Source organism: Dermochelys coriacea, chromosome 1 (genome assembly GCF_009764565.3).
Source record: "Dermochelys coriacea isolate rDerCor1 chromosome 1, rDerCor1.pri.v4, whole genome shotgun sequence".
Classification (NCBI taxonomy): domain Eukaryota; kingdom Metazoa; phylum Chordata; order Testudines; family Dermochelyidae; genus Dermochelys; species Dermochelys coriacea.
The window spans coordinates 107,440,010-107,465,644 of NC_050068.2; the positions used below are offsets into that span (position 1 = coordinate 107,440,010).

Sequence of the window (25,635 nt, forward strand, 5' to 3'; positions counted from 1 at the left end):
TCATGTTCTCTGTGTGTGTGTATATAAATCTCTCCTCTGTTTTTTCCACCAAATGCATCCGATGAAGTGAGCTGTAGCTCACGAAAGCTTATGCTCTAATAAATTTGTTAGTCTCTAAGGTGCCACAAGTACTCCTTTTCTTTTTGCAAATACAGACTAACACGGCTGCTACTCTGAAACCAGAGATGATGAGAGATGTTATAAAGAAAGAATCAGCATGATTTACACATAGCCTGGATATGAGGACTTAGGGAAACGTCCAAGTCAAAGATGACACACAGGTTACGGATTGTAGCTAAATTAAAGTGTCTGATTGGATTTTTGATGACATAACAAGAAAATCAATGGCAATGAAAATGGGGTCCATTTAGTTGGGATACCTTTGAAGGGTTCCTTTGAAACAACAAGATGGAGGTGATCAATTAAGTAGCAAGGAAGAAGCATCCAGTTAAAAGGAAAAGAAGAAAAAGAAGGTTTTAAAAAATGAATAAATGGCAATGGAAAAATGAATGAATTCCACTTTGAAGAGATAAGGATTTTTAAGTTTATGTACAAACAAGCAGCAGTATTTTTATGCCATTTACACTGAAGTCATTTGCAGGAAATGATCCATTTACCCTACTCTGGTTGAGAAACAAGACAGTTGTTGTCCTGAAAAATATGTTTCCCTCAAGAACCGGGCAATATGAACTATGAGCACATTACCGACGTTTTTAAAAATCACTACATACCCAAACAAATATTCTAGCTGGGATAAGTTTTACCCCTGCAGAAACAAGAAGGAAACTGTTTATCTGATATTATGTCCACACTCTGACATTTTGGTGACCACCTGCAGGAGGCCCTTAGGACCATTTTATATTGGGATCAGAAATCCAGCTTTGAGGAAAGTGGCTGAGAAAGGACTTTAACCTGGAAGGAGAAGTGTATATTGCATTGGTGTTTGGGTTCACCTTGAGAAACGTGCTGGGATTTGAGAGGACCCCCCATGTGAAGGGAGCAGGGCCTAATCACAGACAGGGAGACAACAGAAGTTGCTGCATACAGCAAAACCTCAACAAACTGCAGGGGATCCATGTTTCAGTTGTTTGGGAATATCACATCAACCATAGCATTGTTTTTTCAGTAGGCCAGAGTTCACGAGCTGTGGTAAGAAAGAATATGTACCTCATGGAACTGGCTCGTGACTACAGAGTATACATTGACTAGTCATTCTTACAATATCTTGGTTTAAATCTAGCCACCAGATATAACTTCTAGTCAAACTACTCATTTTCATTGAATTCAATGAGCATGTTAGCTTTTATACTTATAACTCATAGTAAGTAATAATTCTCCATTATCAACTCCATTTTTTTCCCTAAGAGTCAGGAACAGTTTGGCCCAACATTTTTGTAATTGTCACATGCTTTCCCTCTTTCTGATATTCTTTGTACCTGGTCAGGGAATACAGCCTGGCAGTCATACAAATAAATATATACTTGGATCTTCTGGTTTTTATCACAGCTGTAATATTCCTGGAATTTACACATCACTTTTTTTTTTTTTGGTCAAAACAGTGTCATTGTTTGACCACTGAAAAGACTTTCACTCTGTATGGAAGCTCTCTGGGTCGAATGATCTAGGTTATAGGATGAGACTATAGGTGTAAAATATAGGTTCACAAAAAGCACCCTAAAAATTATCCTTTTGAAAACTATGTTCCTTTATATCAAGAGCCAGAACCTCAATGATGGTCCGTTGAAATCAGTGGTGCGTTTTGCCTGATCTTTTGATTGTGTATGATTTATATTTATTACTTAAGAATTCCCAATTAACACTCTGAGCTTTGGAAAGTTCTTATCCCAAAATCAGGCCCAGTCTTATTAGAATTATTGTTCAGTTGGGAAACCCGACATGCACGGTTGGAAAATTCACACTTAGGAAATCCTTCTATATTTGTAATAGTTTTATTTACAGTGTTAGCAAAGTTACAAACATTCCAACCCAGCAAGGTAGATGGAAATAAGACAGGATGAGCATCTGACCATCCATATACTCACCACAGAAGTACCTGAAGTGTTAATCATTATTTTCATCATCATCCTCTTCTTCTTCATCGCCATCATCCTGGCAGCTCCCAAGAGTTATATCTCCCAAGGCACACAGGCATACAACTTTTATAATGTTACACTGATGCCACTATGCTTAATGCATTATTCAGTAGGGGTTTCATCCCCTTGTCTTTTTTTGTATTTCCTTACCCTCAGGTACCCTTCTCCCATAGATAGCATAGATGTCAATTAGTTGCCATGGTATTCTTGTGGTCGGACATCTGCTGATGTTCCTAATTTTAAAATATCTCAAGCTGGTATAAACTAGCATTTTGTGGTTACCTGTCAGCAGTTTAATCATTACAGCATTCTATCTTGCCATATCTTATGATCTAGGGTTGTGCTGGGTTAGCTGCTTATGCTAAGGCTTCTGGGGCCTCATGCCTTGATTAGTTTAGCTAAGCTATTGCCTGTGGCTGCTATGCTCATTGCTTTACTGCCTATACCTATATCATAACTAGACAATACCTATCCCCATAGGCTACAAGCTGTCCTGCTTGACACTATATGATGGGCTGGCCCACATAGTCAGACAGTCTTTTACCTGAGAAATAAAGAGGAAATATGTCAAAAGCAACACCACCTTTTCAGTGGCTTGAATTTCTATTATCCTCGCATGTCACAGATGAACTCTGTATCAGCCCAGCTGTAACATAAACGTTCTAGAGTGAAAAGATGAATGATATCCATGACTTGGATAGTTAACATTTCTTCTGGTGTCTTGGATATTGTGGTTTATATTCCAAACTATGAACGTTCTTTGTAAAGGGCGTCATAGGGCAGGGAGAGGGTTTATGTGGGACTGGGATGTGGAAGATAAAGTTAATCAGAAAGAGCAAGAACATATGCAGGTGACAATTATGAGTATTTACTTTGAGCTAGACTGCACCTTGCGCTTCACAGGTGTAGAATAGGGGAGAGGGGCCCAAGTTTTTTTCTTTCTTCTCTATCCTCCCACCCTTTGCAGCCCATGTAAGGGCCAGGAAGAACTGCATATCCTTGTTTCAGAGAAAAGCAGAGAGACTGCTCCATCCATACTCCCTTGGGGACATGCAGTTCCCAAAAGGAAGTAGGAGAGGGAGCCATGACATGGTGCATATAGGGGAATATGCTGCAACTTGTTCAGGGCATGCGCCCCTTTTATATCCTAGGAGGTCATTTTGTCAATATGTGTTATCATTCTCTGTGAGGCAAATTGCTTCTCAGTGCCTGTTTCCAAAAGTGTGTGTGCGTGCTTGTGTTAACAATATATTTTGTGCTTTTTTATCCAATTTTCCAATAAAATATTTAAGGCAACATGGGAGCCTCTTGCTAATGAATGAGAACAAGAAAGTGAAGCCAACTAAAATCAAAAGTGAAATTGATTAGTATATTTTTATTGTCCATCATAGATGTAATGCAGAAAGTATATAGACAAATGACTGAAAAATCAGATCCTTTTGTCACTAAGTTCAATGGAATTGCAGAGCCTCTTAGGATCAGACATGGAGTGAATACAGCCAGAATAAGAAAATTATTCATATTAAAATTATTTTATAATGTAGGGTTTGATCCCTCATGATGCTGAATGCTTTCACTACTCATTTTAGTCCCAGTATAGAAGGAATTAATTGACTAGTAGTTACAGAGAGAGATTAACATTAAAGCAATACAGTCCAGAAAAGGATGAAAAAAGAAATTCAAACACATTTTCTTCATAAGCAAAATTATGTTGTTTTCCAAAATAAATCAAGCTAGTTTAGTCAAATATATTTTATGTATGAAAAAGAACAAACGTACTTCCATATTAAAGTTTTAACACTTCCAAAGTACCAGTAAGAAAATGAATAGAGACTCTTTATTGTGTAAAATTGTTATAAGATACAACTTGACATAAAATTGTACTGGTAGAGAGGCTTTGTCTTAAATTTATATTTTTACTAATTGTGTTCCTGTGAAACATCACCTGTCGGAAAACTTTTGACACCAGAATCTTGATTATTTCTTTTATACTAAACAACAGATGCCAACTCAACCATTTTATCTGTTAGTTTTTGATGCAGTAAGAGTCGCCACTTGCTGTACTACTGTTGACCAAATTCATTTTGAGCAAACAATCTTATAGCGTGCTTTCACTAGTCAGAGACCAATTTATATTTAAAAGTACACTTTTTAAAAATATATACAAATGTATTTAAAATAAAATATTTGGATCATTCATTGATATTAAATTATAATATTTGAACACTGAATTGTGAATTTCACTGGTGACAAAGGATCTGATCCAATACTCACTGAAGTCCAAGAGAGTGCATTTCTATTAACTTGAATGGGAGTTAATCAGACCCAAGGACAATAACAGCTGGAAGCAGGGAAGAATAGTTATTTTCTGAATTTAGGACAGGACATGGGATTTGCCGTGTTGGAACTGGCCTCTAGAAGTGACCAATAGTTGGTACTTAAAAGGAAAGAGAAAACTGCCATAATACACCCAGACATATATGAGATGGTGTTCATATGTGGTAGTATTCCTTCCTGCTCCTTATAGCAATCACTTATTCTCAGAAGTATATCATGTTGTTATCCTTATTTTAGACTGCATAAATAGAAAGTTTGTTACTGTTCAGAAGATTATTCAGTGCTTTTCGATATCCAGCTATGTTATGACTTCCTGTGATAGTGATTTATACAGTATTTGTTTGAAATCTAGCTTACTATATCTGGTGTATGAAAATAATAGTGGAAAACATTCTTATGTGATTTAATAATATGCAATTTAAACAGGGACAGATTTTGCTGTCATTCACAAGAAGGTGCATACAGTCTATATTAATTCTGCCCTGATTCTCATCTCACATTGGAGTTAAACTGGCATAACTCCACTGATCCTTCCAAAATTATTCCAGATTTATACCAGTGTAAGTATCCAGTCTCAAGCGTTTGGCAGTTATTCATGCCTTTTCAATTAATACATTTATCATTTATGATTTTAAATTATGAGGAATCTTGTATATTACAAAATATGTTGTTCCAATGAAACCATTGAAAGTCATCAACAGTTTGTGGGAATGATTAACTGAGATCACTTCTCCGATGCAGATCCAATATCAAGTTATTGAGTCCAAGGGGACAGTATTTAAAAAATGCATGTCCCAAAATTCACAAGAGAATTGTATGATTCAGCTTGCGTCCCAGTGGCACATTTCTATTTGAAATGGAATGCTGAAGCATGTAAACTCATTTATCATAGCTGATCTCTGCTCCTCACTGTGATCTTAAATTACCAATGCTGGGTTCCCAGTGAAACCCAGATTAACATATTGATTTGATTTACTTAAAAGGGATTTTAACATATCCTTGTTATCTTGTGAGGGTGGGGGGAAGGGGGTATTTTTACTTCTGTTTAACTTTAAATGCAGTTTTTAAAATTATTTAACCCATAGTTTGGTTCCTGTTTTCCAGGTTAGTAACACCTGGGCAAGAAGGGCAAGACCTAGTTCTTGGACAGGTTGCAGTGGGTTCCGCAGCTAAGGCTGAGATTGGGTTTCTGGAAGTAGATAGCAAAGGGTTTCTCAGCTGGAGGAGGATTTTGGGAAATGTGTCTGGAGAAAAGAGTTCACAGGAGTGTTTCCCACCTGGGAGGAGAATCAGAATACTTCTTTGGGGATATTGTGAAAAAATTCTGCAGCTTGAAACCAGAACCATGAGCAATTGAAAGGAGGTCAAGTATAGATAAGACAGGAGGGTACTACAGTCTGGATATAGTCAGATCAGAACACACATGAGGTTTGCAGGCATATCTGGCAGTTGGAGAGGGATTCAGGGCACTAAGGGTATGTCTATGCTGCAATTAAAAACCCATGGCTGGCTGTACCGGCTGACTCGGGTTCTCAGGACTCAGGCTAAGGGGCTGTTTAATTGCTTTGTAGATGTTCAAACTTGGGCTGCAGCCCAGGCTCTAGGACCCTGCAAGGTGGGAGGGTCCCAGAGCTCAGGCTGCAGCCTGAGCCTGATTACAGTCCCTTTATCCAAACCCTGTGTGGACGTAAGTCAGCTGGCACAGGCCAGCCGCAGGTGTCTAATTGCCATGTTGACATACCTTAAGGAGGATGATTAAGGAGAAGGAGTTGGAAACAGGTGCTTGTGAGAGAGAGGCATGACATGCAAGATTAAACCACAAGTTATTCCGCTCAGTAGTAATCACTTACATAGTAGGGAGAATAATTCCTTTAGGAATAATAATTTCTGCAGGAATTACTGAGGGAAATCCTATGGCCTGTGTTACACAGGAGGTCAGACTAGATGATTGCAGTGATCCCTTCTGGCTTTAAATCTACAAAATATCTGTCAGGGAAATTCAGTGTTTTAAAAGTTAATTATAATTTCTTACTATAAAACATGTTTAGTGTTTTTTTTGTGAGTATCTTTAAAAACTAATCAGATGTAAGGAGGGAAAAAAGCCACCCTTAGATACTTCTGCTATTTAATCCCCCTTGTGGCTTCCATTATGTGAGTTTGACTTTATTAATAATGTAAAAATTCTCGTGGAGGAAGAACAAAACTATGGTAATTGCCAGAATCTGCTGATGGTTAGTTTAAAGGAACACCATGGTAGATAAAGTCATTAAATGAATATAATCGGTAATGTATTTACAGAAGCAAAATAAGCTGTAGTTACTTTATACAAATGTCTATGGAGCACAGGTTTACATTCAGTATTGACTATAGAAACTACACTGTGGCAAAATGCCAGTTTCTGTAATGGTTATGTGTGTTAATTAATGTATTTTACTAGCCCCATACAAAAATTACTGAAATTAAATTTGCATTTCAGAACTGAGCTGTTATTATTTGGGCATGTAGAATTATTTGTCTGTTTTAATTATCATAAATGTCATTAAATGCCTCTTTTTACCTTCAGGTGAATAGTCAATAGAAAAAACAGTACAATGACAAATGACCAACAAATTGATTTACATACTGTGTTAATTATTTTCAAAAACGGAATTCTTCGAAAGAGAGAGTGACACAAAAAAATCTGAATTTTGTTAAATGAATTTTAAAAAACAGAATTACGCAAATGAACAAAATTGAGCTTAATAGACATTTATGTTTATTATGGAGGCACTGGCCATGGGTTTATAGTTAAGGCTGCATTGAGCTTGAGACTTAAAGCAAGGATTCAACCTCTTTGTTATTTATGGATAATAAAACTTATCCCTAATATTAAAGCACTTGATCTTTGAATACAGAATCAAGTATCTGATAATTTACATGTAAATTCTAAATTACTTGAGTTAAAATTAAATTTAATTGGGTCCTTGAAAAAATTTTGCCCTCAGTGGCACCTTTATTATTTTTGTTTTGTTCCAAATTATCTTAATGATAGAATAACAGAATCCTCCACATAGTTAAAACTCACTAAAGTCTTGTGTGTAGACTATCATTTGAAGATTACAATTAAGATAAACTATCAAGTGTTGTTATAACTGCTAATCATGATTATAGACAGACAGAACCAAGTCATTAGTTCTGGTCATTCTTAATTAAGGCCTTTTTGCTGTTTTAGGAACACAGTCACTCATTACCCTTCCTCTACATTTACTTTGTGTGTAATGACAGGTTTCAGAGTAGCAGCCGTGTTAGTCTGTATTCGCAAAAAGAAAAGGAGTACTTGTGGCACCTTAGAGACTAACAAATTTATTTGAGCTTCAGCTCACGAAAGCTTATGCTCAAATAAATTTGTTAGTCTCTAAGGTGCCACAAGTACTCCTTTTCTTTTTGTGTGTAATGAGTCAGTGAGATAAGAGAGACTGGACTTGTGTTAAGATTTCTCATTGGTGGATGACTTGGCCACAACTATCACTGCTTCTTGAAAGTTGTTGGGCTGCACGCTAGTCTGGGCATGAATGCTTGAAAGGGTCTTCATGGCATGACTGTCTTGGCTCCGCTGTCCAGTGAGGCAGCACTGCCAAGGGAACTGAGTTCAGGAGTGCCGGGGGAGATTTTAACGGACAAAAAGATTGGGACTCAAGGACTGGGAATCCTTCCCCTAGGTCCCACTCTTCAAGTGCCATTTGTCTCCCAACACAGTCCCCCTCCAGGTCTAGAAGTATCCTTGTTTTCCTTTTCCTCTACCCTTCCCCCTCCACACACACACACATCCCCACTCTCAACCCCCAACTCTCTCTGTTAAGATGCAAAGTAGGTTTACAAAGGGCCCGAGAGACTAGGTTGCCAAACTCGCATTGAGTTTCAATGGGAGTTGAGTACTTAACTCCTTAGGTCCTGTTTAAAATCCCAGTCTAAACTTGGTACAGTCTCTGTCCTGCCAATAGATATGCCAGGCTTTCTCAGTTCAATTTTCATGACAAGCTCTATATTTATACACAATAATAAGGTCTTACCCATCCCCTATGTCTTCCTCTGCTTATCCTTAGCAAAATATGTATTCTGTCATCACTGAGAAGCACAGCTTGCATTTTTAATGTTATGCTACAGGCTAAGAATCATTCACAGAAATGGTTCAGTAAATCTCTTTATATAATGAATAAACTTGAGAAAACTGTTAGCTTTTCATAAGTCAATTCATGAACAGAAAAGAGGAAAATGTATCCATTAGATTATTCTCTTAATTTTCACCCAAATCTAAGTATATTAATGAATCCATAAAAAGATGTAATGTTCCTTGTGTATTTTCCTCACTTCCTGTTGCATTGCGTGTTTGTCCATACGGTTAAAATACTAATACTTTCCAGGCTACTAGCCAAATGGTTATTCAGACCATTTGTATACATGTATACATGTTTCAGTCTCCCAATGGTTAAAGATTTGAGAAAGATAACATGTACAATTTTTAAATGGCCAAACAGATTTTTTTTTCAGTTCTGGTTTTAAATAAATAAATAAATAAATAAAAAGATGTATATCCGTTTGTAACCTGGACCAAATGTTTATGTCCTTTGTAAAGTGAAAAATGGGCTATATAATGAAAATGCTGACACAACATTAACTACAATGTGCACAAGTGGTGCCAGTATCATAAAGCTTCCACAGTTTCTACATGCTATAAATAGGATGCATTTGTCAATTTCTTTGTGCAGTCAGATTGTACTTACTTTTCACCCTGCACCTGTGTGCCTTTGTTTCTCAGTTACAGAATAGCAACAAAGCCTTCTCAGTTCAAACACTTCTATGTATCTTTCAAAGATGAAAATTCCTTACTATTTCATTAAAGTAATGCAATCAAATTTAATAATTTTAACACAGCTGATAGTACCTTAGGAGGAGTTTTTAAAGGATCCACTTTGACATTAAATACATTTAACTCTCACCACTTATGTACAACTTTATTTATTTATTGAAGCTCTTTAAATGAAAGCTTTTAGCTGACATTCTAATTCAACTTCCTCCTCAAATGTACTAGCACTAGTTATAGCATTATGCTCAACACTGATCTAAAAGCCTTTGCGCCCTCTTTACCTTCCTCAGTCCTTAAAAGGGGACCTTATGTGATATAGCAGAAGTGCTTGTTATTGTCTTCAGAGATATGAATGGTAACAGTAAATAAAATAAAATGTACCCTTGTCTCGTCAATTTGGATTTTGACCATGATCCAAAGCCCATCAATGTCAATAGGAATTAGTGTGAATTCCTTATGTGAATATCACTTCCAATCCTGTGCTACAGTGATACCAACTCCTGCATCTATATGACCTACACAAAGTTTAAAATGTGCTTCTTTTCTCCCAATACACCCATCCCCACAGAAAATGGAAGGTAAATTTGGGTACCTCAAGGGATTGGCAATATCCTTTTAACGATATATGTTAAGCATTTTATTTTCCAGTAAATCATCTGGATTCAATCTTTAGCTGGTTTTCTGGAGTATATGAGAGTGGAGGAAGGTATAGTCTCTGTAACACTGAGACAAAATATTTATTGAGTTTATAGTGTTATTTAAAATGTCCTCTAGTTAATTTGGGTAACTTTGCTGTTCTGGCTAATGTCTTCCAGTGTGGACAGGGTGTAACTTAAAAAAAAAAAAACATTGTTGAAAGCTCCTCTTTAGCCAGGTAGTTGTTTGGGGTTGGTTTTTTTTTTTTCAGAATGTTATGAATAGACTTGGAAGGCTTAGATTTTTGTCAGTAAATGTTGGTAAACGTTGAGTTCACCAAACACACATAAACAGATTAAAAGAATATTTCTTTAGGTGATCATTGAAAATTACAGATAGGCAAAGAAAAATGCTGCCGAGAATTTATTAGAGTTTAATTTAAGGATATTTACTTTGTATATTTTGACATATGATGTTAGAACACAAGATGATAAGAATGGCCATTCTGGATCAGACGAATGGTCCACCTAGCCCAGTATCCTGTCTTCTGACAGAGGCCAGGGCCAGCGGCATGTGGGAATGAACAGAACCAGGCAATTTATTGAGTGATTCGTCCCCTGTTGTCCAGTCCCAGCTTCTAGGAATCAGAGGTTTAGGGACATTCAAAACATGGGGTTGCAGGTTGCCATTGATGGGTCTATCATCCATGAAGGTATCTGATTTTTTTTGTGTATCCACTTATACTTTTGACCTTCACAATATCCCCTGGCAATGAGATCCACAGGTTGACTGTGCGTTGTGTGAAGAACAATTTCTTATGTCTGTTTTAAACCTGTTGCCTGTAAATTGCATTGGGTGACCCCTGGTTCATGTATTACTTGAAGGGGTAAATAACACTTCCTTATTCACTTTTTCCACACTATTCACGATTGTATAGACTTCTATCATATCGCCCCTTGATTGTCTCTTTTCTAAGATGAACAGTCTGAGTTTTTTTAATCTTTCCTCATATGGAAGCTGTTCCATACCCCTAATTATTTTTGTTGCCTGTCTCTGTACTTTTTCCAATTCTAGTATATCTTTTTTGAGATGGGGTGACACAACAGCACACAGTATTCAAGGTGTGGGCGTAATATGAATTTATGTGGTGGCACAGCAATATTTTCTATTTTATTATCTATCCCTTTCCTAATGATTCCTAACATTGTGTTAGCTTGTTTGACTGCTGCTGCACATTGAGGAGATATTTTCAGAGAACTTTCCACAGTGACTCCCAGATCTCTTTCTTGTGAGGTAACAGCTAATTTAGACCCTATCATTTTGTATGTATAGTTGGGATTATGTTTTGCAATGTGCATTATCAACATTGAATTTCTGCCATTTTATTGTCCAATAACCCAGTTTTGTGAGATCCCTTTGTAACTCTTTATAGTTAGCTTTGGCTTGAACTATCTTGAGTAATTTTGTATCATCTGCAAACTTTGCCACCTCCCTGTTTACCCCTTTTCCCAGATCATTTATGAATATGTTGAAGAGCACTGGTCTCAGTACAAATTCTTGGGGGAACCCCTCTATTTAGCTCTCTACACTTTGAAAACTGACCACTTATTCCTACCCTTCATTTCCTATCTTTTAACCAGATACTGATCCAAGGGTGTACCTTCTCTCTCTTATCCCATAACTGCCTACTTTGTTTAAGAGCCTTTGGTGAGGGACCTTGTCAAAGGCTTTCTGAAAGTCCAAATACACTATAGCGACTGGATCACTCTTGTCCATATGCTAGTTGACAGTTTCTGTTTAAACCGTTATAAAGCTTTCACTTTATATATCTCAGTGTCTACTGTCTGTAAATATTGTCTGACCCTTCATAATTTCCCACAATGATGAACATTTAAATAGATAAAAATAAAAAAAAGCTTAAAACCCATAATTTTGCTCAACTGTGAAAATGTAAATATAAATTAAAAATGAAAAATGTTTAAACATAAGCATCAATATTACCTGTCCAAAAAAAATTGCAATCTAATTCTGCTAAGCCTAGTTATGAAGCATAGGCAAAATCTTGAGGTCTTTACACAGGTCATAGACAAGTAAAACTTTTGTTGATGCTCATGAGAGTTGGGACTGAGTAAATCTGTGAGATTTGATATACTGATATTATAGTTATAGCTGATTTAGGCCTAATATGATTGAAAGAGATTATAAGGCTAATACGTATCTATGACAAGTAGTATTACGGATCACCAGGGAACTAAGCAGATTACATGTTCTTCAGGCACCTATGATTAGGGGCAAATCCCGCTCCCTGGGCAGCTGCAGAGGGCCATGACTGCAGAAGAACTGCTGTGAGCACAGCTATATTGCCTGATAACATTTTAAAGACAAGTGCTTAAAAATATGGTCCATTTCCCAGTGAGGACAGGCCTAAATATTTTGCATGTATTCCTGGATCATGTATACAGTGTTTTTTCAAAGTTTCTTGCTGTTAATGCAAACTTGAGTTCTGTAACTCTCAAATTGGACACTCTTGGGAGACAGATGCCAATGCATGTCTATTTCTATATTATAAATTGTTTCATTTTCTTTTATTTCCAATGTAAAATATCTATTCTTAAAGCTTAAGGTGAGAAGTGTCTTTGGGAGAGACATATAGTTCTTATGAATAGAAGAGAGATGGCAGATGTCTCTCCTATTTCAAATATAGCATGAAGAGTATCACCTTCACCTCCAGTAGATCACCTCAATACATTTCCTACGAATCAAGGTGCCCTTGCTATAAGTGGTTTTATAGAGAGTTGCACATTGTTTACAACAGGCTGAATTTGTCCCAAGGTGATATGCTTTGCCATTTGGGGAGGAAGAACTACCATTTTCCACATTCACTGGTAAATCTATAGATTCACATCAGGATGGGACACCAATTTACCCAGAATGATTGGTGGCGTTTGATGCTACCTGAATCAAATCCAACAGATACCGGCTCACCCTCTTTTAGCAGGCTCAGTCAATAGCATCACTAGGATGTAAAACAACAGATTAACAAAACTTTAGCATCCAGAATTTATCAGTGTGAAAGATCGCATCTAGGTAGCAATGAGCTACAAAACAGTTATGCATTGAAATGTTAAACTTTGTTTAAGCCTAAAACTGTTGGGGGAGTGTCAAAGGAGGGACTCTGGCTGTTCTGTACATCAAAACGTCTGAGGATTGTTTGCTTTATGTATAGCAAATGTTCTATGCCACCCATCTGTTCAGTTGGGTATATAATGAAATGACAGCAGTAGCCAGCTACTCATCATCTAGAAAGACTGAGCTTGGTCACATTGAAGCAGTTTTAGAATTTCCATTCATGATGTGAGGATAAGCTTTTAATCCCCACCTGTGTGTGTGTACTCAGCAAAAATTGATAGAATCTGTATCGTGGGGAGAAGTTACCTCATAGCACAGGGTCATTCAATATAACAATAACAATTATGAATCCAATTCCTGGCTATATTTTGAAAGTCATTATTCGTACAATGCCATGTGTGCATGAGTGCTTTACAGACCAACAAAACACATGGGGCCTGATTCTACTCACTTCTACTGATGTAAACCTCTGTAATTCCACTCCAGCCTCATTTTCTCTGCCTGGTCCAATGACTATTTATACATTTTACCCAAAATGGAACAACTTCAATAGGAGATAGCGAGGGAGCCCCAGCCCAGAACACCCCATAGCACTCATCTGGGATATGGGAGACCTGAGTTCAAGTCCTGCTCCAAATCAGGCAGCATGAGGATTTGAACCTGGTCTCTAACTTCCTGGGTCAGTGTTCTAACGATTGGCCTTTGAATAAAAGAGGTGTGGGGGAGCAGTGGCACCACTAACTCCTCCTTTTGTCCAGATTAGCTGTGCTCAGAGCATGCCAACTGGATCAGGCTTGCAAGCAAGATAGGCAGGGAATGCTTAATTTGTGAAATCTGCCAATGTTTAGGTGTGTGCACTGGCAGAAATTTAGGCATCTCCAGAGTTTGGCTACAGCTAAGTGGAGATTTTGAGGATCTCAGTGGCACCTAAATGTTGGACTTAGATTCCTAAAGTGGCAGATAGTTAGGGACTTACATCTCTTTGTGGATCTAGCAGCAGGCCAAGAGTTTCTGTTCTGAAAAGCATCCAGCGTAAGCTTTATGATTTTACATTATCAATATAATTGACTTTAGATGCATTCTTCTTTCCTTGCCCTTCTCATTAACAGGTTATCCACCAGCTCAGACTTTCAGAGAACGAGAGCGCTGCGCTGCAGGAACTCCTGGACTGGAGGCGAAAACTGTGTGAAGAGAGAGGAGACTGGCAGAAAATCCTGCACAACACTGAGCAAAGAATCACAGCTCCTCCCCCACCTCCCTGTAAAAAGCCAACTCTGCTGAAGAAAGCAGAAGATACACCCTGCAACAGACTGTCTTCAGGGATCTGGGATACCACTATGTGATGGCAATTGGTTTGTGTATGGAGTATTAGAAGTAAAACCATCTAATGATTTCAATCTGCAGAGTCAGCAGGTTTCTGCCCCTGCAATGCGTGCAGGATTCTCTACAAACATCCATTCAAGAGCACAGGAAACAGGAGTGACATAGATCTGTTGTGTGTGTGCGTTGTGTGTATATATGTGTGTTTATTTCCTTTTTTATATATGGGGACAAACTGCACTATAAGTACATAGGTTAAAAATACAAGATAGTTACCTACTGCTCTCCCCTGGACAATGAACAAATTCTGTGTTAAGTGAGTGAGGATAGGAAGATGTAATTGGCAAACAATTTGGAGAGATTGGGGAAGTTTGTGTGCACACTGTACAGCTGTTTTATATAATCCAATAATATAATGTTTCTTGTATCTCAATGAATGGTTTTATTATATTACCTATACATATATAATAGTTCTTTGTAGATGTCTGTGTTTTATTGGAATTGCAAACATGATAATTATGTACATGTTTATTACTGGTATTTTACAACTTTATGCAATTGGTGCTGTTGTTCTTTCCTCAGAATACAGGTAATAAATACAGTACTGGTATTATTTTTTCATGGTTTATCCTTAATAATGTACCTAAAGTTTCAACACTGTGGTGGCGTTCTAGCATTGGCAATGTCAACCTTAGAGTCAGATCTTGAAACCCTTGCAAAACTGTCATTTGCCAGTGATGGTTAATGCTGTTCACATTCAAGAATTAGAGAGCTCTGCTTTATTATGCCCCTATGTTTCTGAATGAGTGGATTCTCTTAATTTCATCTTGAAACTTATTGCATCCTGGGTTATGTGAAAAAATGATATACTCATGTAAACTTTAAGTCTGGTTATAATTCATAGCTGATTATGTATAAGGTCAGGAGTCAGTGGAAAGATATATAATAGTATCTTTTAACTAGGTATGAAAGTACAACTTTGATTTACTGATCTAAGCCACAAGGCTTCATGGAGATGGGTGTATTAAAGGATTATGTCCATATAGTGGTACAAAGCATGGTTCATTTATACCTTAGATTTCATGTAATAAAATGGTCTCATAAATTGGAGATTCTGGTTGGAGGACATGAGTTCTCTGAGCAATGATACTAATATGAGAATAACATTCTGCTGGAAGCTAGTCAGCTATTGTATGGCAGTCTCTGAAATATTTCTTTGCCATTAAAATGGCATAATTATATATCAACACACACATATATAAAAAACGCATTTTGTCAGGGGCGGCTTGCTTTAGGTCCTTGGCCTATCTAGAGCTAATGTGAGACATTCTTCCTGCTGGCCTGCCTTTCTCAACCCTATGAGGGAGACAGGGGAAAGGGGATGTATATTTTTTTAAAAAAATATATTTTAAACTAACATTTTAAAATTTAAGCTAAGTTCAAAATTGATCTCTGGCTGGAGGTGTTTTGACAAGCAGTTTTTAATTTGGCTGTGGGGGGAAATGCTTTTCTCTCCACTTGACAGAAATTTCAGATTAGCTGAGAAGCTAAAATGCAATCCCATGTTTGCTTTTGTTTGGTATGGGCTTTTTAGGGAGGAGCTCTTAAAATTGTAGCCCTAAGCCTAGCCTGTTGTCCAGCTGCCTAGGCAGAACTATGTCTTCGGTATTACTAGAGATTCAAACATTCCGGATAATCAAGGAAGGGTAGAAACTGCAGTTATCCCTTAGGCCAGTTCTGTGTGGACTATACTGTAAAACTTAGCTGGGCCTATTTGCCCCAGCTGAGGATGTTGCTCATGACGGGATGTGGCAATGACATGCAACCACAGAGCAATTATGCCAAAGCCAAAATTATAATGCAGAAATCCTTGGTTTTTGCTTCCATGCTCAAATTACTAAGGCTTATTGCCCCTCTGATATGTCCTTCAAATACCTATGCCTGAAATTCTATCCATACTCTCAACTTAAGACAGGAAAATACATTTATTGAATGTAATTCAAAATGGTGTTATGTTATGTCACATGAACTATGCGACCCCATCTACAAATCTACCTAAAAGCTGTCTTAGAGCTGTGGTCAATCTCTGTTAAAGGAGCAGAGATGGGATCAAAGCAACACTCTTCACCCTTGAAGAATTTTATAAAATGCTAATACAGAGCCTGGAAAATGAAAAGATGCTAGCCTAGCATTATAAGCTGTTTCACGATACAGTTACATTTGAGAAATTGATACAAAACTGATGTAATCATTCTGCAATTGTACACAGGGTAATAAAAGCATATTACTGCATTTCTGTTGGATGCAGAAGGTTCTTGATTTCATTTTCAGGATCTGAAGTCAAAGGTAGCTTCTGGGGTTCCTCCTTAAAGCACAGTCTAAAACTGCAAAACAAACCACAAATAAGATGGAGATATTTTGATTGATAGTGAGCCCAGTATCAATAATGAACAGCTTTTAATGTTAGTGAAGGCTATCAGACTATGCATTTAAAATGCAATAAAAACATGTTTAGAAGATTTCTCTAATTGCATTAAGATACTCCAGAGGGTGAATTATAAGGTAATAATTCACACCTACTGTGTCCAGTAGTTCCATGGCCTTTGGCCTCATGCCTAACAATACAGTTGGTGTGGAATTATTAGACCATAATTCACACCCTACCGTGTCTTATTGCTTAAATAACCACAGCCCCAGAGGTGTCTTAAAACTAATATTAAAGTTTATATGATGGATCAAAATATGTTTACAGGGCTGGAAAAACATACTATTGACATTTTGAAATGTCGAGAAGTAGTTTTAGCAGAACTGTATGGTGCTCGTAAACTAATCCCCCCTGTGGAATAGGCATCAGCCAATTAGAATGGTTTTTGAGTGTATGTAGTTCTCTCTTGTACTTTACAAAAGTAGCTTAGACAAAAAAAGCATTGTGAGTTCAACATTCTAAAGGGATAGATTGAACTCTGTGAACATTCTTGTGCCGCCAGTTTTTAGTGAACCATCTGAAATACACTTTATACTGCAATAAAGCAAGTTATCTCCACATTGTGCCTGATTGTTTTATGTGTGAAACAATTACGCAAACTGAACTTCATGCAAATTGGCAACTGGTACAGTACATAATGCTAAGAATTAAACACATGCTTTACAGCTTATGAAGTTCCCAGCGTGGGTCTAAAGTCAACAAGAGTGAATGAAAATAAATAAATAAATAATGGTGAAAAAACCCTATTGGCATGAGAGAATTTTTAAAGCTTATGAACCATTCCTCTTTATTCATGAAATGGCATTTAGTGCTTCTTTATTTTCTATAGCTACAGTCCTAGTATGGATTAAAAGCAATACCTCGTTTCCACTTTTTAAAATTGGATGTAGATGTCCAGAAAAATACAGGCACAAATCTTTCCAAAAGAACTGTGTATAGCAAGAAATGATAAGCATTTTAAAACTTTGTATTTTTTTTTTACAAAACAATAACATTATTGTTGAATAAGTGAATTAAATTCTCCCTTCTTTGCCAGTGATCCCTTTTATATCTTCAAAGAAGTTGACTAATGTTCATTAATAAGTTTATTACATTGCAGGTCTTTTGTGTGTAGGACAAAGAATTTCATTAACTAGCTGAGAAAGCATAATAGAGTGTAGTATAGTACTGAAGTGATAGTAATAGCCAGATTCATTGTAGTTTTTAATTCTGCTCTATACAATATTCAGGTCCCCAATAATCACCTTATTTTCCTCTCTATAAAGCTTGCTAATATCTGAAATGTTCTGAAAATAAGTTTTCATTTGCCTGTTAAATCTTAAATCCAATAATTAAAGAATTAAAGAAAAGGAGTACTTGTGGCACCTTAGAGACCAACAAATGTATTTGAGCATAAGCTTTCGTGAGAGAACACTTCGGTCTCTCCAGTCACTCGATTGCAGACCTGAGGGTGGCTATCCTTCAGCAAAAGGACTTCAGAGTCAGACTCCGGCGAGAGACTGCTGAGTTGGAATTGGTTTGCAGGCTGGATGCAATTGACTTGTGCTTGAGTGGAGACTGGAAATGGATGAGTCATTGCACAGAGTAAGACTGTTTCCCCATGTTATTTCTCCCACCCCCCACTATTCCTCAGACATTCTTGTTAACTGCTGGAAATGGCCCACCTTGATTATCACCACAAAAGGTTTTCCTCCTCCTCCCCCCCCAACCCCCCGCTGGTCATAGCTCATCTTAAGTGCTCACTCTCCTTACAGTGTGTATGATAAAACCAATTGTTTCATGTTCTCTGTGTGTATATAAATCTCCCCACTGTATTTTCCACCAAATGCATCCGATGAAGTGAGCTGTAGCTCACGAAAGCTTATGCTCAAATACATTTGTTAGTCTCTAAGGTGCCACAAGTCCTCGTTTTCTTTTTGTGAATACAGACTAACACGGCTGCTACTCTGAAACCAATAATTAAACTCTGTACCTATCAGTCATAAGAACATAAAAATGGCCATACTGGGTCCATCTACCCCACTATCCTGTCTTCCGACAGTGGCCAATGCCAGGTGCCCCAGAGGGAATGAACAGAACAGGGAATCATCAAGTGATCCATCTCCTGTCGCTCAGTCCCAGTTTCTGGGAAACTGCATCTCTACACATCCTGGCTACTAGCCATTGATGGACCTATCCTCCATTAATTTATCTAGTTCTTTTTTTAACCATGTTATAGTCTTGGCCTTCACAACATCCTCTGGCAAGGAGTTCCACACATTGACTGTGCATTGTGTGAAAAAAATACTTCCTTTTGTTTGTTTTAAACCTGTTGCCTATTCATTTCATTTGGTGGCCCCTAGTTCTTGTATTCTGAGAAGGAGTAAATAACATTTCCTTATTTACTTTCTCCACATCAGTCATGATTTTATAGATCTCTATCATATCCTCCCTTAGTCATCTCTTTTCCAAGCTGAAGAGTCCCAGTCTTATTAATCTCTCCTCATACTGCAGCCATTCAATATCCCTAATTATTTTTGTTGCCTTTTTCTGAACCTTTTCCAATTCCAATATGTCTTTTTTGAGCTGTGGCGACCACATCTGCACACAGTATTCAAGATGTGGGCATACCATGGATTAATATAGTGGGAACATGATATTTCTGTCTTATTGTCTATCCCTTTCTTAATGATTCCCAACATTGTGTTCCCTTTTTTGACTGCTGCTGCACGCTGAGTGGATGTTTTTAGAGAACTATCCACAATGACTCCAAGATCTCTTTCTTGAGTGGTAAGAGCTATTTTAGATCCCATCATTTTATGTGTATAGTTGGGATTATGTTTTTCTGATTTGTTTTATGTTTTATGATTATGCACTACTTTGCATTTGTCAACATTTAATTTTATCTGCCATTTTGTTGCCCAGTCACCCAGTTTTGAGAGATCCTTTTGTAGCTCTTCGCAGTCTACCTGGGATTTAACTATCTTGAGTAGTTTTGTATCATCTGCAAAATTTTGCCACCTCACTGTTTACCCCTTTTTCAAGATCATTTATGAATATGTTGAATGGACTGGGCCCAGTACAGACCCCTGTGGGACACCACTATTTACCTCTCTCCATTCTGAAAATTGAGCATTTATTCCTACCTTGTGTTTGTTTTTTTCCTATCTTTTAACCAGTTACCAATCCATGAGAGGACCTTCCCTTTTATCCCATGACTGCTTACTTTGCTTAAGAGCCTTTGGTGAGGGACCTTGTCAAAGGCTTTCTGAAAATCTAAATACATTATATCCACTGGATTCCCCTTGTTCACATGCTTGTTGACCACCTCAAAGAATTCTAGTAGATTGGTGAGGCATGATTTCCCTTTACAGAAACCATGTTGACTCTTCCCCCAACAAATTATGTTCATCTATGTGTCTGACCATTTTGATCTTTACTATAGTTTCAACCAGTTAGCCTGAACTGAAGTCGGGCTTACCAGCCTGTAATTGCTGGGGTCACCTCTGGAGCCCTTTTTAAAAATTGGCATCACATTAGCTATCCTCCAGTCATTTGGTACAGAAGCTGATTTAAATAGGTTATAGACAACAGTTAGTAGTACTGCAATTTCACATCTGAGTTCCTTCAGAACTCTTGGGAGAATACCATCTGGTCCTGGTGACTTATTACTGTTTAGTTGATCAAGTTGTTCCAAAACCTCCTCTAATGACACCTCAATCTAGGACAGTTCCTCAGGATTTGTCACCTAAAAAGAATGGCTCAGGTTTGGGAATCTCTCTCACATCCTCAGACCAATGCAAAGAATTCCAGAACAGAACTGTTCCAGAACAGTATTAAATATTTCATTGCCCTCTCTCTCTTTCTGTGTATGTGTATACACACACATTATATATATATATATTTTTGAGAAAAACATCATCTGAGCTTAAATATTTTACAGTTTCCAAACAAAACTAAAGGATGTATGAAGAAATATTTTTCTTCCATTTTTGCTGATCTTTGTGTACTCTGGGGGTTGATTTTCAGAAAAAATAAAGAAATCCCCTTGTTGGTTTATCATGTGATTGTGAGAAATAGATCATTAGCATAAGTTGTCTTTCATTCCACATGTGGATAAGCCTTTTAGTGACACCACAAATGGCTCCATGAATGAATGTTTTCTTGGTATGTCAAAAGGGCTGATGTGATCCTAGGATGGAACAGCAAGTTGGAGTAGGGGAATTATATTACCTCTGTCTTTGGTATTGCTGCCACTGCTACTGGAACACTTTATCCAGTTCTGGTTTCCACAGTTCAAGAAGGATGTTGGTAAATTGGAGAGGGTTCAGAGAAGAAGAATTGGAAAACATGCCTCATTAAAAGACTCAAGAAGCACAATCTCTTTAGCTTATCAAAGTGAAGGTTAAAGGGTGACTCGATCACAGCCTGTAAGTAGCCACATGGAGGAACAGAAATTTGGTAATAGAGGGGTCTTCAATCTAACAGATAAAGATATAGCACGATTGACTGACTGGAATTGGAATCTAGACATATTTAGACTAGGTGTAAGGCACACATTTTTACCAGTGTGGGTAATTCACCATTGGAACAATTTACCAAGGGCTGTAGTGGATTCTCCATCAGTAGAAATTTTTAAATAAATATTGGATGCTTTTCTAAATGATACGCTAGTTCAAACAGGAATTAACTCAGGGAACTTCTTTGGCCTGTGTTATGCAGGAGGTCAGACTGAATAATCACAATGTTCCCTTTTGGCTTTATAATTTCTGAATCTATTAATCTATGCCATGCTTTAAATTCAAGGGAATATTAAATATTTCAAAGAGACCCAAAAACTTATTTTCATCTGATGTTTCACTAACAAATCAGTGTTTTGTTTTCATAATTTTAAAGGGAATTGGAGAGGTTGGCATTTCTGTAAACAGAATAAAATAATCCTGTGATTGGATTTATTTTAGTTTGTTCTAGAAGCATTTGGCTTTTTCCTTTAAAATATCACCAATTAAAACCCAAGGCCTCCTGACTTCTTTTGAATGTCTATTCAGCAATTAGCTAGAGCACAATAATCATGATGTATTTTATAAGTCATATTTATTGTCCCTGTTTATCATTCACTGTACTGTTTATTCTAATTTGTTTTACTATCTGCCATACCAATGCAGACTATATCATTGCTCCATTAAAATTAGTCCGTCTTCAAATTGTAACAGGAAAAAACATTTTGTCCAATAGCTAATTCAGTTTTTCTAACCTTCTTTATCTCTGTTCTATTTAACTGTACACATAACCAAAACGTTTGCATTTTCTATGCAGTGTTATTTATACTGGTGAAAACTACAAATGGTTATTGCCCAATCCCAGCACAGGTCGGCAGGACAAAAGACAGTTTACATCAGAAAACTGAAAGGTTTCTGAAGAAAAAAATAATGAAAGTGTATTCCTTGTACTAATTCTTCCTCATTAAGAAAAGTAACTGATTCATCTGAGGAAACTGAATATAGGACTGGCTGTATGGAGGGGTATCAATCAAAGTGTGGTTCTAGGGCCTGTTTAGTTTAAAGTTCTTCCTTGGTTCAAAGATTCTTCCCTGTTTCTTCCTTGGTTCCAAAGTCTTTCAACTTTTCAAGAAGTGTGTGTGATGTTTTCAGGTTAGGGAGATACAGTGCAGAAGGTAACATCTGTTATTGGACCAACTTCTGTTGGTGAGAGAGACAAGCTTTCAAGCTTACACAGAGCTTTTCTTCAGGACCAGCATAGCTACAACAATACTGCATACATGTTTTAAAATTGATTATTAGGGAATATATTCCTGCCTGACCAGTTACAGCTAGTTCATGTTGAACTAACTGCCCCTGGGCTTGCTATGTCAATGGGCTATCCCTTTGAAATCAAAACTACAGTACCAAGGGCAAAGAAACAGACTTCTGTAGACCTTGTGCAACCCAGTGGCAATGTATAGTGTGCATACACCTAGCTCTTTTTTATATTAAGTCTCTAGCTTAAGTTAGAGTAGTTTAAGGTCTCCCCTAATTTGTGCTTGCCTGCAATGTCCCCAAGGAGCCATTCTGGCTGCTAGGGTTCACACAGCAATTCTCCAGCTACACCTTCTGTCCCCAGGAATGTCCTCCATAGGACCACTCGTGGGGAGGAATGGGGGCTTGCTGGGATAAAATAGATACAGCTTGGCTAGCCCTACACTACCTGTGGATTCTCCTGCACTGGCAGACTCTTTGATTGGTCAGCTAACCCAGCTTTGTGGCTGTTTTGCACTAAGCAGCCTCATGGGGGGGGGATGCCCGGCACTAAAATCTGATAAGTCACTTGAACAAGTTTCTTCCCCTAAATAGCCTTATTTCCTACAGTTGGAATACTCAGAGGGTTAAATGTACTCCTGCATAAGTGTTTGCAGGATCAACCCCTTTGCCCTTAATATAGGTTTAAACCTATTTTTGCATTTTAACAGAACACAATGAAGATTAGATAATCAGTAAATTGGACACTCACCTATTGAGGCCACACTGTGATCTGAGCTTCCTGTCCCTCCCACTTATCAATCCTTAGTAAAAGCTTATGTCAATGAATTCATTACCTTTGGCAGTGACCCAAGTAGTTCATCTCAAATGAGGCCCAAAGGCTCTTTATTGTTGCCTGCTTTTCCCCTCTGTATAATTCTATTTTCCTTCCCAGACCTCAGCAGTTGCCATGGACACTCACCATGCACCTAGAAAAACAAACAGTCTCCTCTCACTAGAGATTACAATGTCACTCTCTGACCAGCTGCTAAGAAGTAGGAAAACTACTTGCATTTAGTTCAACTGAGATAGGAGAATTCTAAGGACTTTTCTGACACCAGGAGTCTTAGGTAGGAGCTCACACCTTCATACACCAAGTAATTCTATACATTTTCAGTTTAGAGCTCATTCATGTAATGTAGACACTGATTTTCATACATATAATATAATTTTCACACCTGGAAAACTGGACTAAATGCTCCAGTCCTTGCTTTTGAAGCACTCCCACTAGCTTCAGGATTTAGCTCCTGCTGAAAGTTCCATTGCCTACAAAACAGTCACGTAACGCTTTCCACGTGAATAAGTCTTGCCTAACCAACCAGTTATATTGTAAGGGAAAATAAGAAAAGTAATAAAATCATAAATGAAAAGAAAAAAATATTAGTCAACTGTCAAAAAGCAATAATAATAAAAAAATTCCATCCAGAATTCTACGTCTCTCAAGCAAAAATGCTTTCCACAACTAAACAAGAAATGAGGTTAAATTTCTGGAGGATTATAAATTAGTTTTTTTAATCATATTTACACCTATTATCCAGATATTGTTAATAGGTTAATGTTATGCTTTGCTGGCACTGAATTAAATGAAGATACTTTGAAATCTTTAGGTTCTTGGTCACAAATTTGCAGTGGACTAGATACGTATTCTATAAGTTGATCATGAGTTGCCAAGCCAAAAGGAAGAATATATTTTAAGTTGTGACCTTGGTTTCATGGCACATGCTAATGTTATGTTTCTCACATGATGATGTAATGTAAAGCTTAATGTCATACAATGTAGAGTAAATCTCATTAGCACTGCTATTTTCAGATTAGGTATCATCTAACAATTCCAACAGCAAATATCTCAGATCATAATTTATTTTAGGATATAGTAATAGTGTAAGAAATGAGTGCAATACTCATGCAAATGAGCTGATACTGTGGTTTATTAATCCTTTTAATCTCTCTGGGACATATTTGCTGAGCACTATTTTCATTTTGATTAAAGCATGTTGCTGTATTATTGGTTTAAAAGTAGTTTAAATTATCCTTTTAAATTTCTTGCACAAATCCACTGGGCACTATCTCTATGGGATGAGGTGGACAACAGCAGCACACGAGGATAACTGGGGTATGGAAAAAGAAAAGGAGAACTTGTGGCACCTTAGAGACTAACAAATTTATTTGAGCATAAGCTTTCGTGAGCTTACATGATGCTACAGCTCACGAAAGCTTATGCTCAAATAAATTTGTTAGCCTCTAAGGTGCCACAAGTTCTCCTTTTCTTTTTGTGAATACAGACTAACACGGCTGCTACTCTGAAACCTGTGGTATGGAACTATCACTGCACACCAGCCATGTATGTGAGTATGCTAGTGACCAATCACACTTGGTCAATAACAAGTATTCAAAGAGATCAGTTGCCAAAGGCTGTAATTTATTTAGACAAACAAATATACAAATAAAATAGTGACTCATGCACAGATTTGGGGAATTTGTGATTTGTCCATGGAAAGCTCCCAAATAGGAGTGGGAAGGGGGAAAATAGTCTATTCATCTAATAAAACTGTTTGTTATGCGATCCCCCAGCTCTAGTAATGTCACACCATGAAATGCTTTGTTTCAAATTGTAGGAGATCTAAACTGGTTGTCATGATATTAAATATATTAACTGTTTGTTTCACTAGTCTAAAAACATGTAGCTTGCATCCGGCAAAATGATACCTGATGGCCCTGGCTGTTCTCAAGCATTGTTGGAAAAAGATGATCTCACTTTAAACTGGCCTGGCCTCTGTGTATGCAAAAGGTTCTGACAGAGTAACCTAATTCAAAGTAAATGTTTCTATTGTACATGACTTGTGAGTTCACTGACCCAGGGCCTAGTCCTATAATGTGCACAGTGCCTTTGTGGGAGGTCCTGAGCAACTTCAATGAAGCTAATGGATTTGAGGGCACTTAGCACCTCACTGAAGGTATTTACAACTCTTCTAAAGATGAGGTTCCCCCAGTCACTTTTTCTTTGCCTTTCCCATCCCC

General features: G+C 37.5%; 1 protein-coding gene and 1 long non-coding RNA gene across 6 annotated transcripts in view; one reads left to right on the forward strand and one right to left on the reverse strand.

Annotated features, from left to right (window-relative positions):
• The window catches only part of MYO16 (myosin XVI), a 627,399-nt gene extending 609,829 nt beyond the window's left edge, over positions 1 to 17,570 (forward strand). For all 5 annotated transcript variants that reach the window (XM_038387064.2, XM_038387062.2, XM_043509217.1 and 2 more), the window contains one exon: positions 14,148 to 17,570. In XM_038387064.2, coding sequence (XP_038242992.1) covers positions 14,148 to 14,381 — 234 coding nt within the window. In that variant the 3' untranslated portion in view covers positions 14,382 to 17,570. The remainder of the gene's footprint in view (positions 1 to 14,147) is intronic.
• Positions 15,578 to 24,022, reverse strand: LOC122459053. The gene is made up of 2 exons (XR_006279548.1): positions 23,415 to 24,022; positions 15,578 to 16,742 (listed from the first exon to the last, which is right to left on the reverse strand). It is a non-coding gene; the product is annotated as an uncharacterized LOC122459053 (long non-coding RNA).
• Between the last annotated feature and the right edge of the window lie 1,613 nt (positions 24,023 to 25,635).